Raw genomic sequence first — 16,244 nt, 5'->3', positions numbered from 1 at the left:
GACATTAAAATCAACAGGTTTTTCTCTTAAACATGCCCATGGGAAAGAGTGGGCAATGAACTCTGGAGATGAAGTTCCCTGATTGAAGATATGGTTTGGACAGTTCAGGCAGTATTTGTGTTCTTGTTTCACATGCTGCCCAGCAGTGACATTGCTGACAGCACTGATAAGACCTGCATATTCCAGGTATCTCACTGTGCTATTACTTTGATGACCTAATGGTATCAGTACTTGCCCACCTGCTTCCAAGAACTGATGAACTGAGAAGTTCAGTCTCCTTCCTTTAGTAATAAGGAGAATATTCCTTCCTCAGCCTTGCTATGGCTTATTTAGCTGAACATGGTAGAACCAACTTTCGTGGTCTAGTGGCTGGAGATTGGGAGGCATCCAGGGTCTTTCCTGATTCTCTGTCTTCTGTTCCTGCTCCAAGTAATTAAACTTGGGGAAACTGAGGCTCAGTTTTCCATATATGAAATTAGAATAAATTACTTACCCATTGTGGCACAGGGAAAAATAACCAGAGCTAGAAATAGATCCCAGGAGTCTTGCTTGCTAACCACCAGACACCCCATTTTTCCTAACTCTATCAGTGACTGTTAACTAGGCCATCATTAGTAGGTGCTGCTTATTGATACTGATGCTGTTTCTGTAAAATCAGATGTGGAATGGTTCCCTTTGGATACGGTACTTCTGCAGGGCAATTGGAACCACTAGACACAAAGACTTCTGCTGAAATTGGACCCTGGAGACTCAGACTGGTGAAATTTGTAATATGAAAAGAGCCTTAGATGTGTTCAGGTCTCCCATGTTTACTTGCTGCTTTTTCTTCCAGTAAAAGAAGCTAACTAGACTTTCATAACTGCAGAATGGTTAGCGAGTGCCTGACTCTAATTATTTTATAAAGTGACAGTTCACCCACCCCTTAATTGAAGGCTGCTCTGGACTTTTCACGTGCTCACACAGATTTCTTTTGGGCTCAACCTACTTTGAGATCTGAAAACAAAATAACATTAAATTATGCACATGTCTCAGTTAATATGCTATTTGAATGAAAACCCATGAATGTGCTTAAAAGAAATGTTATAAACCCTGCTACGCATTATTAATCACTGCATTGCTCCAGTTCTGTAGGGGTGTAACTCCACTGACCAAAAACTGGAGCAAAAATGTGGTGAATCATGCCCCTTGAGTTGCTTTTTAATGTTGCAACTCATTTGTACCATGAAGTGTTTAAATCCAGACATTGTAGGAGACAGGGTTGCATTCTCTTGTTTGGAACCGCACATGGGTCTTATCAGGGGAAGGATAAAATCTTCTCATTCATTGCTTCTTGCTGATGAGTCCAGTAAAGGTACAGGAGGAGGTAGGATACAATCAGCTGTTACCTGGTGAATGCTAATTATACTGTAGGTAGCTTCCTCTTTTCCCTTTACAGCCAGAATCCAGGATTTCTGAATTGGATGGATGAATCTCTCGGCCAGCATGATTTTATTTCATCATTATAATGCACTTGAGTGACATATTCTCATTTAATAGCATTCTTAGAAAACCCTTTATTTCTTTTGGCCTCCTCAGAGATTGAGACAGTGAAGCTAGCCCGCTCAGTTTTCAGCAAACTCCACGAGATCTGCAGCCGCTGGGTGAAAGACTTTCCGCTTCAAAGGAGGCCCTACCGCTATTATGAGACATCCATCCATGCTATCAAAAACATGCGCAGGAAGATGGAAGACAAGCATGTCTGCATTCCTGACTTCAACATGCTCTTCAACGTTGAGGTAAAGGGGGCTGGTGTGGGTCAGTTAACCTACTGAATATGGGTTTTGGGAAATTAGTAAGCATTTTACTGTGCAAATATTTATGGGTCTCACAAAATGCCCATGACCTATATAGGATGAAACAGAAGCTTTCATAAATACTTAGTGCCTATCCCATCCTCCTGTAGCCACTTGTCCAGTTACGGTGTGGCTGTACCCCCATCTCAGTGGAATCTGCATTTTATTGTAAGATTTTCATCCTTCATTTTGGACTAGTTTTGTCCTGTTGTTTAGATGTTGTCATTTACAAGGCTGGTGGCCTTCTCATAATCTAGAAACTTGCATTTTGCTGGCAATAGAAGAGCAGAGAGAACAATATAGGATGCGTTCACCATCATGGAGACTGAGAGCAGCATGAGTTCTGCAATGCTCCTAGGATTTAGTGGCCTGAGACTCAACAGTAACAGAGTTCTCCCAGTGGCAGCCAGTGCATTGTGTTACTAAGGATTAAGCTAAGGCAGGATCCTCTACTTGACTGAAGATTGCCCAGATAGCAGTTAATCACAAACAGAGAAAGAGGTGATGGTGCAACTCATAACTGGTTACTGCTGTCTAGCTGCCTGCTGAGCCAGGCCTATGCTGCTGGACTACCATGTTTCTTGGGAGAAACATCAAGAAGTCAAAGGAAGGAAAGGAGGTAAAAAACAGTCCTCCTGAGAGAACAGGTTTGCAAAAACAGCCACTAGGACCAACTTTTTGGTAGATCCTGGCCCAGGTTTACTTTCATCCATCTCTTCGTATCACTTATCAGCAAAACCCTCATGCAGGCTTTTCTTCAGATGTAAAATCTCAGACATTGTAAATGGCAAGTATGTGAAGTAGCAAGGATTACACAACCTGGATCAGTATGATGGAAAAACTGATTTGTATTATGCATTGTCAGTTTAATAACCATTTTCTTGCACCCTGTCTTAGTTCTTGCCTTTAAGATGTATTATATTAATGCAAACTGAGGTGGGTTGGTGAGTTGTGTGTATGAATTGGGTGCAGAAGCTGATGTCTCTTGCTACTGGAGCACTGTTTCCTCTGTGAGCAGTTTGGGCAAGACAAGAAACCTGAGTTGAAGATGAAGGATTCTGCCTATCTTGATCTGAGAATGTGATCACACTTAATTACCTGATGAGACAATACATATTAATGTATTAATTACAGACACCTGAACTGATATGGATTTAATAAAAACTGTAGGACTATGTGGCTTCATAGTTTAATGCCCTAGCATTTTATCTCTAAGAAACTGAATTCAAATCTGGATTTATGCATTTTGCTTGCAGCACACAATGGTCTCATCCTGCTGGCTGTCTGTTCAGCTCACAAAGCCTTCCCACACTTTGGTGTGAATGAAAATTTTTATTCAGGAAAAGTTTAGGCATTGAATAACTAAAGCTATAACAAAACAGATGTGAGGTGCATTAGCAGAGGTATGCAGGTGATGCATGCAATTTGTCAACTACACCTCTACCTCGATATAACGCGACCTGATGTAACAAGAATTTGGATATAACGCGGTAAAGCAGTGCTCCGGAGGGCTGGGCTGCACACTCCAGTGGATCAAAGAAGTTCAATATAATGCGGTAAGATTTTTTTTGGCTCCCGAGGACAGCGTTATAGCAAGGTAGAGGTGTATATAATCTGTGTATGCATATTCCCACATTATGGTAAAGAATTCATATAGCTGAGTTCTCAAGTAGAGATTCTGCTTCTCTAACGGCCTGATACCACTAATGTGAAAGCACAAGGACACCAGTAATCTCAAGTTAAAGGGTTTTAATGACAGTTCAGTTAACCAGTTGCGCTGCTTATCTTCATCAGTTTTTGATTCAAGGTTGTCTCTTGGCAGGACCAAGAGGAACAGGCGTATTTTGCAGTATTTGATGGTCATGGAGGGGTGGATGCTGCCATCTATGCCTCCCTCCATCTCCATGTGAATTTGGTGCATCAGGAGATGTTTCAACATGATCCAGCGGAGGCACTATGTAGAGCATTCCGGGTGACAGATGAACGCTTTGTTCAGAAGGCAGCCAGAGAGGTGAGTTAATATCATTATTTGGAGAGAGAGAGGGAAAGTTTTTGACTGAAGATTTTTTTTTTAATATGATTTCTATTTAAAAATGAAAGAAAGTTAAGTGAATTTCAAGCTGGGGAGAGATGGAGAGAAAACATCCTACACATCTGAGTTCAGCTTCTCTCTCAACAACCAGTGCACTCCTGTTCCGGATGGGACTTGACAATCACCATTCCCGTTCCCTTTCATTCCTGTACAACCACATCCCTTGCTTCCTCAGACCTGGTAGGTAGCTTTTTCTGCAGCCAGTACTTGACAGATAGCCTCACTGGCTCTTGTTCACTAGAGCTCATGCATGACACCTCTGTAATGAACCTGGAAAGCAGGAAACCCACCAGTGTTCTTGAACCCAAGTCTTGAGGGTGATAAATCACCAGATGGCCAGGGATTGCCATGAATCATTTCAATGAGCCCTCACGAGGATTAGGAAATGACAGAGATGGATTTGGAAAGGAGTAATGTGCAGTTGTCCTGCCTCTCTCAAAGTTGGAGTTAAAGTAGGGAGCAAAAGGCCCCAGGCTGTGCAAAAGACGCACATTGTACTACACCCAACGCTGTCTCCCAGGTGCCAAATTGGAATCTTTTTCTTCATGTTGCATTATTCATGGATGTTACTGACTTAGCATCATCTGAAAGGAAACAACTAAGACTTATAAAAATGGATATTGGGTTGAACCTTACTTATTAGTCACCTTTTGGTTCTCTTGCACCTAGAACTGCAGCCAGCGTACCAATGGCACTGTGTAAATTCAGAGTCACTGACTAAAGCCAGCTGATTCTGAACAAACTGGAAGCACTAGATTTTAGCATCCAACAGAAGTTTTGGTAGAACAAGTACGTACATAGGGCCTGATGCTGCAGTCCGGGTGCATGCAAAACAATACTCACTGACTTTTGGGAGTCATGTGCACGTACAGACTGCAGGGGCAGGCCCAGGTCCCTTTAGAATTTTTGAGTTTGAAGAAAGCAAGGTCAAAATCCTCAATTCCATGTTAAATTTCACAAGGCCTCTTAGATTCCATGGTACATTGTATTTACCAACTGGTTACTAGTGAACCTGAAATCTTCACAAACATGAAGTCTTCACAAACAGTGGGTACTGGGTTGAATCTATGCTGTCAATGACACTCTTCTCCTCCTCCTGAAAATACTTCCCTTACTACCTGTCCCCAGTACTGCAGTTCTGGCTCTAGGGGGAAGGCTTTTGCTTAAATAGCGCTAGCTCACCTCACACACAGCCTTGACTATTCACAGATTTTTAAATAGGACATCGGTATTGGAATGGGATACAGATTCTTCCACTTATGAGGCACTGGTTCAAATCCAGCTCATGGTGGCAGTAGCCAGATACTCAATGACTGTGTTTGCTGGGGAAAGGTCTGAGTCTACTGGATTTGTCTACATCACAGCAACCACCATTACAGTTGGTACTAAGTTCCCCCTTGTTGGCATTCTCACTACAGAGGCCAATGAGTGAATGGGTCAAAGAGGTTTAACTATCACTCCAGGTCAGGGGTCAGCTGCTGTTCACAGCATAGTTGTTCACTGAATAAGCAGAGCACTTCATTCTCCAGGACTGTCAATTCAGCACCTTTCACAACCACTAAAATACATTTATGCAGGGGGAGGAGTGGTTCCATTCTTGTGGTCTCATACTTCCTGTGTTTGGTCTTTGAGTACTTTTTTTAAAATTATTTCATAGTGTCACAAAGATGTCACGTTCCTTAGCACTTTTCACATAAGGTGGATCTCAAGATACTTTGAGTCACACTCTGAAGTAGTTAAGTTAAACCGATTCATTTTACAGATGGGAAACTGGGTGCCCGAGAGGGTTACACAGTGAATCGGTGGCAAAGCGCAGGATTTGAACATTAGACTTTCACCAGACATATAGGACAAAATTGTGCCTTCAATTACTCGCATTCAGCCACGCTGGCTTTGGGGGAGAGAATGGAATGGTAGCAAATGCAGGACAAATGCAGCCCCATTTCTCTGTCATTAGAACAGCCCTGTTTATTTGAATGTCAGCATGTTTTTCTTTGAGGGAAGCAGTGAAAACTGTTCCCAGGCATTTCACTTCCAGTTCACCTTCATTTGCCCATTTAAAACTAGTAGATGATATTTTTTCCAGAGCCTGCGGTGTGGCACCACTGGTGTAGTAACATTCATCCGAGGAAATATGCTGCATGTAGCTTGGCTTGGTGACTCCCAGGTGATGCTTGTGAGACAGGGCCAAGCGGTGGAACTAATGAAGCCTCATAAACCGGATAGAGAGGTAAGAATGGCCTGTTAACTGAAGATGGATAGCTTTTCACTGTTCATATTTATTTTCTGACTTCAAACAAAGATTTATGATTGCTGTCCGTATATAAAAGAGCTTCTGTACTACTGATCAACTGCCTTTTCTATCTCCTTTGGAACAGCTGAGCAAGCACCTGGTCAGTTACTCCAATTAATTACTTTGGATAAGAGTACTGACTTGTAGAAAGCTTTTGTTCTGATTTGGTACGAGGGCAGGACGGTTGTACATGTGAAAACACCAATACATTGATGAAAGCACCCAGGGTCTTTTTTTGGCAACAGAGACCTGATCAACTCTTATGTTGCCTTGTGGTTTAGGATGAGAAGAAGCGTATCGAGGCCCTCGGAGGCTGTGTGGTCTGGTTTGGGGCCTGGAGAGTGAATGGGAGTTTGTCCGTCTCGAGAGCTATTGGTAGGAAATGTACTTTAATTCTTGCATCCATTTCTCTTCCCTGTTTTAATTATCTTTTGGTTTCTACTGATCACACTGTGTAATACAACAGATAAATAGAACCAGAAACAACTGTCTCCATTTTTCTGGAAAACAGATGCTGGTCTAGCCTGTTATTCCAAGAGACTCCTCTAATTTAGGGAAAAGAATAATTGGTTCCTGGTCTGAGAATTAATAAAAGGGTTCCCAGGATGCCATCTATCACTCAGCATGCCAATCAAAAACCTGAGATTTGAAATATCTTTGCTTTCCATTTTCCACAGGAGATGCTGAGCACAAGCCATATATTTGTGGAGATGCAGACTCCACCTCCACCATACTGGATGGGTCTGAAGACTACCTCATTTTAGCCTGTGATGGCTTCTATGACACAGTAAATCCTGATGAGGCAGTGAAGGTGGTGGCTGATCACCTGAAGGAGAATAATGGAGATAGCAGCATGGTGGCACACAAATTAGTGGCATCAGCACGGGATGCTGGCTCCAGTGACAACATCACTGTCATTGTGGTATTTCTCAGGGACATGAATACAGCAGTAAATGTTAGTGAGGATTCAGACTGGACAGAGAACTCTTTTCAAGGAGGACAAGAAGATAATGGGGAAGATAAAGAAAACCATGGAGATTGCAAACGGCCATGGCCTCAACACCAGTGCTCAGCGCCTGCAGATCTAGGATATGATGGGCGAGTGGATTCCTTCACTGATAGAACTAGCTTGAGCATAGGGTCCAAAATTAACCTGTTTGAAGACCAACGCTATTTAGACCTGATGAAAACAGAAGCAAGCCAACCTCAGAATGCCAAACATTTGTTACCAGTTCAAGTGTTTAGTCCTGGCCTACCAAAGGGAGTCAATTTGGTTAACGGCTCAACAGTGAAGAATGAGGCTCCAAAAAGCATTGGATCTTCAGTGTCTGGACCTACAGATCCAAGGGGATATTCTGCTTCTCTTAGTTTGAATTCCACAGGGCAGCACATTTACAGAATGGAGGGTTTATCACCACACTTTTCTGGATTGGAAAAGGAACAATTCAGATCCTTGGGGAAAAGAGTCTCTGCTTTCTCTCATTTCCACTTCTATAATGTAAAGAGGCGATGTGGAGCCAGGCTCAAACCAAAGTTTCACACACATCTCTTTAATCACACACCTTCCCATATGGAAGGATTAGGTCCATCCTTACCTGTCCAAAGTGGCAGTAAAATTAGGATGTTGGTAAGACGTTCTCTGTGGTGGAGGATGAATAGTCACAAAGTTTATGGTGAGAATATGCTCTTGAGTCAAAGACAAAGTAATTGTACACCAGATCCATACCTTTATCAGAGCTGCATCCTCCTTGTACCCCGCTTCAGACAACTAGTTTAGTCGATTCCAGAATAAAAATGGCATCAAAAAAAATCAAAAGGTGAGTATTTCAGAACTGTGTTATGGTTCCCTGTAAAACTCAGCTCAGATGTAAAAAAACCAAGGAATTAAAAAAAAAAAATTGTCACAATAAAACTGCTGGTGGTGCCATTCTAAGTACACCCCCACAAACACATGCACGTAAATATCTATATTCTCATTCACTAGACAAGCTGGTTAGTTGGCTCAGGTGAATAGACACAGTTAGAAACCATTGAAAAAAGTGCAGCTGAAAATAAAGTTGAACCTGCCTGAGATACATCTATGGAGCAATATATTTAGAAAGTTATCCTGTCTTAGAATGCTGAATTTTGTAAAGGGTGGGGGGAGAGTTTCCATAGAAGTTCAGGTGGTGTTTTCTTCTTATTTTCCTTTGTTTATTTAGACAATATTGAGAGAAATCTATAGAAAACCATCCACTTTGCAGGTAAAAAGACTAAAAGCCATACAGGGTATTAACAGGTAATTTAGGAATGGAGAGACTCATGCTGTAAAATCTGCTCTGTTCTCAGACTCAGATTAAGGTACATACAATTAATTTAGCTATTATTTCCTGTAACATATAATATGGAATATGAAAAAGTGTTTGTATTTTTTTAAAAAAATATTCCCCATGGCTAGAGATATAGCATGTGGGGACTTCATAACTTTTTGGTGCTTTTAGTGGCATTTTTATTTGACAGTTTAGGAGGCTGTTGTCCACTGGCTTTAATCTAACAGGACTGTGATTAATTGCTAGGAGAATGTCATCATACCTTCATCTCAGATGTTGAAAGAAACTGAGTCTGAAGTGATATCCAGGTACAATATGCTGTCACTAAACTGATCAAACTGTAGAATTACTTGTTAAGAATAATAAACAATTTGATCAGGATTTTGTTTTAGGTTAGTTTCTAGACTGCAAGGGCATAATTTAAAATAAAGTGGAAGTTTTTAGGGATGATAAAATGCTGGAGTGAGTGTGACACTATTAATAAATTCTTGTTATTCCCTTTAGATTCAGAAAATGGATGTGAGACTGCTATATTAACCTGAAGCGAATGGAAATGCTGTGGATGTAGATGAATGAGGGTGGTTGCTTTGTTTAGCTGAGATCATAAAACGCACTGACAATCCAGAGCTCTCCTCCAACAAATTTAGATTTGCGGAGAAAGATGGAAAATGTGGGTTGCCCATCTCTATCCCATTGAGCCCATTTGCTTATCGAATTATTAAAAAAACAATCCCCCCCAACCTATCCTTGAGATGTCTTACTCTTAAAGAAATAGTTAATTAGAACACAAAAGTAATTAAAAACTGCTCCAGTTGAATGTATCAGACAGCATATTAGGCCTCCTGCCATGATAACTAAGTTTGAGAATACTCATTTGGCACTAGTATGAATATAACATGTAATTCTCCAACGGCATTTAATTTTAGCAATGATTTAATATACCACTCAATCTTAGCAGTAACACTTTAAAAATCAGCTTTAGTTAGCCAGAATTTGTTAAAATATTTAAATGTTAAGTAGTCAGGAGAGTCTAAATTATTTGAAACCGTAAGACTTGAACTTTACTGATCTCAGCTTCCTCTTTGAGTCAGTCTTTTAAAAGTCATTTGATGAAATAGTAAAAAGCTGTAAGCAAACAGGAATTGAAGTGTCATTTTAGATTCCTGTAATTATTTTGCAGTTTTTTTAAAACCACAAATATCATTAAGGAGTCATTGGCTCTTAGATTTGTCATCTTACAAAGCCTTAGATGGTGTTAACATTCTTTTCAGATGTATTGTATGTTTCTAATCAGATTTACTACAGAAATTTGAGAAACCCACAGAATACTGAAGTATGCAATTTTGGGCATCTTGCTGTTGCCTTTCATTGTTTAAACTTCACACTAATATAAAAGATGCATTGAAAGCCTCTTCTGTTTGATAGCTGTACTTTTACTGGAAGGTGATGTAAGTGCAATTCCTTGTCCAAGTAAATATATCAAGTTATGGATGATAGAACTTCCCAATGTGCAAGACTGGTTGAAAAGTAATGGAGTGAGTGTATGCTCTCTTGTCAAGGGTGTAGTTCTTTAGGTGTGGATTCATAAATGATCATTCTGCTTCTCAGACCATTTAGGAGGGAAATTGCCATCATAGTTCCTGTGTGGTTCAGTGCAAAATATTGTATAAATAGCAAGTGTTCATTTCTTCACTATATTCATTTAGAGTAGATAGGAACCATTTGTAAGGTAAGTCTTTTAAACTTCTATAATACATATAAAGTAGTAGTTATTGGTCTGATACATGCTGCTCTTGATTCTACACACTAGACAAAAAAGCAGTGCTTTGTGAAATGCAATGTTTTCTCTTAATGCCACTGGTGATAGGAAGTAGTTCTCTTCAGTTCAAAATCCTGTGCCCTTATTTGCTGCTTGCTAACGTAAGCAATAAGTTCCCCTCTAACTAATGGTATTTAAATGTTCTGTATCTTGTATTTTGATCGTCCATCTGGTGATAATGTAAAAAAAATTAGACAAATATAAAAGTATCTATATAAATGTATTTTACTGTTAATTCTAAGATTGTCTGTGACTTGTTTTGTAATTTTATTGTGTATCTTAGTAGTGGTGAAATTTGTATAACCTTTCCAATAAAGAGCTGAAGTATCCCTTTTTCAAGTTAACACAATCTGCATCAGTTTCAGTTTACCTATTAAACATGTTTTCAAGGAATAAAAAGGTAGGTAGTGAAAATAAAATATTGTGTTGGTTTTGAGAAATGGACTTCAGGCTTCTTTGTCTGAAGCAGGTCAGAACTCACTGGTATGCTATTCACTGTGAGTTTTAAAGGGATTAATTTAATCCCCCCTCTAATAGTTTCCAGTGTACACTTTTTAAATGTGCAACTCTTGAGGAATGTCTGCTGTTGCAAAGAGCAGTATAGCACCAGACCAGGGAGCTGTTAACCCATTTCAATTTGCACTAAAGGTGAGTGGAAACATGTAAATAACTTTTCTTTACCTAAAAGTGCCATCAATTGTCCTTGCAAGTTAAAATAATTCACTATTTATTTAGTTTAGTCTGCAGTGTAACATTTAATGACAATGTCAAAGCAGATTTTAACTTATACCACATTTATAGTGGTACATTGTCAAACTCTGCTCCATTTTTGGAACACAGTCAGTGAAAAATACATTGTGTTATGGACAGAAACATGAAGTACAAGAAATTCAGTGTTTACAGATATGACTTCTGTAGTTCAAGTCCACTATGCTACCCTACCTACCACTGGGTAATTCCTACGCTTGCAGTGTCCTGCTGTAGCATTGAGAAAGATTGATCTAAATTAGTGGCTGTTTTAGCACACTGTATTCACTCATTCAATACTATAGACAAAGCCATTAAAGGGGATACTACAGCTTTGTTCATGCCTACAATTTAGGACAATCTTTCTTTGGATCATAACTCTGCAACAGCAAATAAAATTTTCTACCCTTATAGCATGCAATACATAATAATGAAACATAAATGCAACCTCTAACTTAAATGTTTATGTCCTTTTTCCAGTCATTGTTAATCAGGCTTAAAGCACTGTAGCTGCCAACATTAAAAACAGAGAGAAACACTCCCCTTCAAAGATTTAGTTCAAATATTTACAAGTTGCCTGCATTTGTTTTCTTTTACTTACATCTTCCTTTGCTGCATTTCTTTACCTTTTAAATTAGAAGAAACTGAAACAGGACTAGGGAAGGCTGGCAGAGATTGATCCTGTCTTCTTCTCAAAGTAGTAACTTGTTTTTAAAACTCCAGGTGTGGTACCAGCTCCTACACAGGTGCTCCTGTTCAGATACTTGTGTTCTCTTGTTCATGAATTCTAATATGTTCTTTATGAAGTGATTAAATTAATCATTTTTATGCTACAGTGGGATCTTTCCATTTGCAACCTTGTTCTACAGCTCATGAGGTCAGTTGTAATCCATGTAACAGTCATCCATATTTTATTTAAGTGTTTACGGATAAGGACTATATTGAAATTTTATCCATCTTAATAAAACAATTAAAACATTTTTCTATGGTCTGCTGTTCTGAATTTGTCTTTAAATAAGTAAACTCACATTCCTTGTGCTAAACTGCTTCTGTATAATAGTCTAATGGGATTTTACTGTTTAACCCTAGAATTCAAATTGATGCCTTCAATCTAAACTGCTTTTACTTACTACTGAAAGTGCATCTGAGTGTCATATGCAGACTAGGAAGCAGGAGCATCTGACCATTGTATGCAATTTAAGCAAATCTAGATTTAGGAGTAGGTTGTATAATGCTTTAAGGTTGTAGCTTCCTAAACTGTAGCTTAATTAGTATCTTGTTACCTCTCTCTAGGGGAGCTACATATTGAATGTTCTCTTATCTATTTTATAACAAAGAAAGGGATGTGCAGGATCTGAATGATATTTAGTTGTAACAGTTCACTTTGTGCCACTTTCAGCAATAGCCCATTAGTGGAAGTGCAACAATTGCATACTTTAAGCCTAAATTTTTAGATTCCCTGTATTTTTTAAACATTGCTCTTAGCGTTAAATTTTCCACACTGCTTCAAGGACTAGATATCTTAAAACTTTGGCTGGGCTAGTGAGGACTCCAGATGCCTGTGGGCTCTGTAAGGCCCTGCAGACCTGGCAAGAGTGGCTGTATGACTGGTACACTAGCTGCCTGAGCAGTCTTAACACTTCAGCTAAAAACACATCAGTCCCTCACACTCAATTGTACTGAACAGTATGTAAGCAAAAGCATCTAGATGAGAGTTTCACTATGAAACTGGAGCTAATGTATTTCAGTATACACGTAGGAAATGATAAAAATCACAAGTGGAGAGGGAGTTGTACACAGAGCAGCTCAAATGGGTTAGTTTTTTTGCTGTTTAAAATAAAGATTTTTCCAGGAAATAGGTGTAGATACCTAGCTTTCATTTTTAATCCAAGAACAGGCTCGCCCTAGCACCTTTTCCTAGTAAAAACCTTCTAGTTGAAAGTGTAGCACCTAGGTCAACCTTTCAAATAATCAGCTGCTCCCATAGCCCTCGTGGTGGCTGTTGGCCCTCAGTTTTACATTATCAAGCAGGACACAAGGTTCTGGACTTGGCAGATGTTCAGAGGACTCAGCTCCTTGATACTTAGAAGCATGAGAATACAGACCAATGGTTTGGATCCATAAATGCAGGAGTACACGTGCTAGTGAACTTGGAACAAAGTGTATGGGTTTCTGGGGCCCTGTAACACTTGATTAACCAAAGACCTACATGAGACATGGAGTCAATTTGTTCCCCTCAAGTCTCACATGGCTTAGAATCAACTTGGACTGCTCCTGTAATCAGGATGGGAGGCAATGCCCAGTTACCAAAACCAGTGAAAGAAGGTCAAATCAAATACACCTCAACATGAATTCAAAAGCCAAGGCTAGAATGCAGGAGCTCAAACTACACCCAATGAATGCTTCTACCTACATCATCTTCACGCAGCCTACCATCTGATGAGTATTGTATTTGAGAGAGCCTAGAACACTGAACAACACTGCAGTCAAGCTCAAGATAACAACTAAAGAAATCCACATTATAGTAGAGACTGAAAGAAGTGGAATTTAAGGAGGGGAGGTGGGTATTTGGTTTATGAGGGAGTGCCTAAGGACTATTGGTTGTGGAAGTCACAGAGCATTTCGTTTGGAGCAGACTGTGTCCTGAACATACTGCTTCAGCACCACCAGAATGTAGATTTTAAAAAACCCCGACTGAATACTAACTAGGTAGCAGCATATTTCTTTCCCATCAGCATCTGCAATCATCCTTGTCCCTTCAAAATAATTTTACAGTATTTCAATGTTCATTTTATTAACAAAAAGTGCAAACAGTTTTAAACTTAACTATATGATTTGTACGCACTTAAACATTGAGGAACATTTCATACAAAACAAATGTTTCAGCAAGTACAGTCAGATGAGACAAGAACACTCAACATGTATACACTTATTCATGCTTTTTCACCAGCCAGTTATTCAGCTTTCATTACAGCTTCACAAAACATTTTAGCTGCTCAAATGCAATGCACAGTGGTAAAAAGTTTGGCAACAATGTTCTCAGTTGGTCCAAAATAGAGTCTGAAGAAAAACACAAACTAACTCTTGTGCAGGCCACTTTCACCCTAACTTTAAATAGCTTAGATCCCTATGAATATAACTACAATGTTATTTCATACCATTAATAATAAAAAGGGAAGGATATTCCCCCACATTCTCTGCTGTATCAATTGTACGGTAAGGAGACAAATATGAACACGGCTCTAGCACCTTTTGAACATTTGTTCAGAATCTGCATTTGAACCTGCCAAAGCCATGAAGAATACAGTCTTGCTAAAGGTTTTCATAGGGCAACTTGCCCTATGAACAGATTTAAAACCGCCATGGAAGAACTACATAATTTTATATTCAGCACAGTGGAGTGCATGCACACCCTACGAGAAAAATACAGATGGAATAAATAAGCATTATGAAGTGTGCCTCTTCTCAGGGACACAAGCAGGCTAGTGTTAATCCAACTCTTCAAAGTCTTCTGCAGTCAACAAGCCAATCCTCTACCTAGCCCAAAAGAGACAGTTCATATGCAATCTCAATCGTTAAAAAGAGCCCATAGTAGTAGCGCTATTTTGTGGATTAGAAAGGATTTCGGGTGCTTAAATCTAAAAATTCCCAAGGTAAGTACATAAATACTAAATTAACAACCAGCAAGGAGGAGAATGTGAACCCCACCCCCAATCAGCCCTGCTTTGATGCTACATTACCAACAAAGCAGATTAGTTAACAGGTCTTGACATTTTAAGTAAATCAAAGAAATGGAGCAGGATCTCATCTACTTTCAGCAACAATGGGAAAGTGGGCAGTATTTAAAAGTTGTAGGATATTAATTACATACTGCCCTTCCATCTTTATATCCTTCATGTGAATGAGCGCTGCAGGGAGCATGTGCATCACATTGGGAGTATTTCACATGGAGGGGTCAGTTTCTTGACACAGCAAAACTTAGGTTAAGTTAACTGCCATTAAGTCAATGTTCTTATTTTAGAAATTACCTTGTATTGTCCTCTCCAGTACCAAAGCTGAGGTCTTCAGGGCCTATTTGATCACCTTCAGAAAAAACTGAACACAGCTCTAATACTGAAAAACAATTATATGGCATCCTTAAAGACCAAGCCCCCAAACCAGTTAAATTTAAAAATCTGTAATTTAATGAGCTCTATAATTAGCAATTCTTTGAGATTAAGATTTCATTCTTAACATATGAAAGACAGATACAAAGTTGGAACCCTTAGTCTGCTCTACAATTTTAAAACTATGATGGTGGCCGTTTCAATTTTTTTGTGAGTCAGCAATGTAACATTCAATGTTATGCTGTGGAATTCTGCAGTAAACTACTAATTCAGAATAAGACATTGATCTTCTACTGATTATATTGACTATTATTATTATTTATTCCAAACCATTAACCAAACTTATTTAGAATTAGCAATCATGTAAAGGTTTTACAAGTACTCTAAGATGTTTTTGAATATTTTCACAGAACAAAATGGTAGACACTTTCAATTCTTAAAACTGAGCTGAAGTATTCAAAAGCAGTTTACTGTCAGTTCAAATGCAAACTCATTACTAGGGGACATTTCAGCTACCACCACTCACTTACTGTTATTTTCTGCAATGAAAATTGAGAATTTACACAACAGGGGCCAAATCCACTCTTCTGCCCCAAAGCTAGTCAGATTTTATGCAGAGGGCAGACAATCCTACAGCCTACATGCTGGCTGCTACTGTAGCCTCCAAAGCAGCTGTATCTCTCCCTCACAACTGGGATGGTGAATCTAAAGCCACAGGTTCCCATGCCTCTTCCCCCACTCACCACTCTGATACCACAGCTTTGCAGCAACCATGGGACCTGCCGTCCACAGCAGATGCTCTCTGCATCCTGCCATCACACAATGCCATAAGATTACACCTGTTCTGTGGCTTTCAGCCTTGGACAAGGGCAAGTTAGACATGGAAGAAACCTGATAGGTCACTTAGACTACTCTCTCATGCTTTATCAAGTCCACTTTGAAGTAACTCAAGCAAGGGGACTTCTGCTGGGAGACTGGTCCTGTCTTGGATCTCAAAGTTAGGAAAAATTCATTCTCGCTTTCTTTACCTCCATTTTAAAATGAGA

The 16,244-nt window shown here is 39.5% G+C and overlaps 2 protein-coding genes across 2 annotated transcripts in view; one reads left to right on the top strand and one right to left on the bottom strand.

Annotated features, from left to right (window-relative positions):
* Positions 1-12,072, top strand: part of PPM1E (protein phosphatase, Mg2+/Mn2+ dependent 1E) — a 111,555-nt gene extending 99,483 nt beyond the window's left edge. The window contains exons 3-7 of the mRNA XM_032784964.2: positions 1,576-1,775; positions 3,655-3,843; positions 6,011-6,154; positions 6,499-6,592; positions 6,895-12,072. Coding sequence (XP_032640855.1) covers positions 1,576-1,775; positions 3,655-3,843; positions 6,011-6,154; positions 6,499-6,592; positions 6,895-7,994 — 1,727 coding nt within the window. The 3' untranslated portion in view covers positions 7,995-12,072. The remainder of the gene's footprint in view (positions 1-1,575; positions 1,776-3,654; positions 3,844-6,010; positions 6,155-6,498; positions 6,593-6,894) is intronic.
* A 1,797-nt stretch (positions 12,073-13,869) lies between these two features.
* TRIM37 (tripartite motif containing 37) overlaps positions 13,870-16,244 on the bottom strand; it is a 49,706-nt gene continuing 47,331 nt past the window's right edge. Inside the window, exons 24-25 of the mRNA XM_032784924.2 lie at positions 15,121-15,205; positions 13,870-14,629 (exon numbers count right to left, since the gene is read on the bottom strand). Of these exons, the coding sequence (XP_032640815.1) occupies positions 14,626-14,629; positions 15,121-15,205 (89 nt within the window). The 3' untranslated portion in view covers positions 13,870-14,625. The remainder of the gene's footprint in view (positions 14,630-15,120; positions 15,206-16,244) is intronic.

The sequence above is a fragment of the Chelonoidis abingdonii genome, chromosome 20, assembly GCF_003597395.2.
Source record: "Chelonoidis abingdonii isolate Lonesome George chromosome 20, CheloAbing_2.0, whole genome shotgun sequence".
Lineage (NCBI taxonomy): Eukaryota > Metazoa > Chordata > Testudines > Testudinidae > Chelonoidis > Chelonoidis abingdonii.
This window is presented reverse-complemented; position numbering and strand designations above follow the sequence as displayed.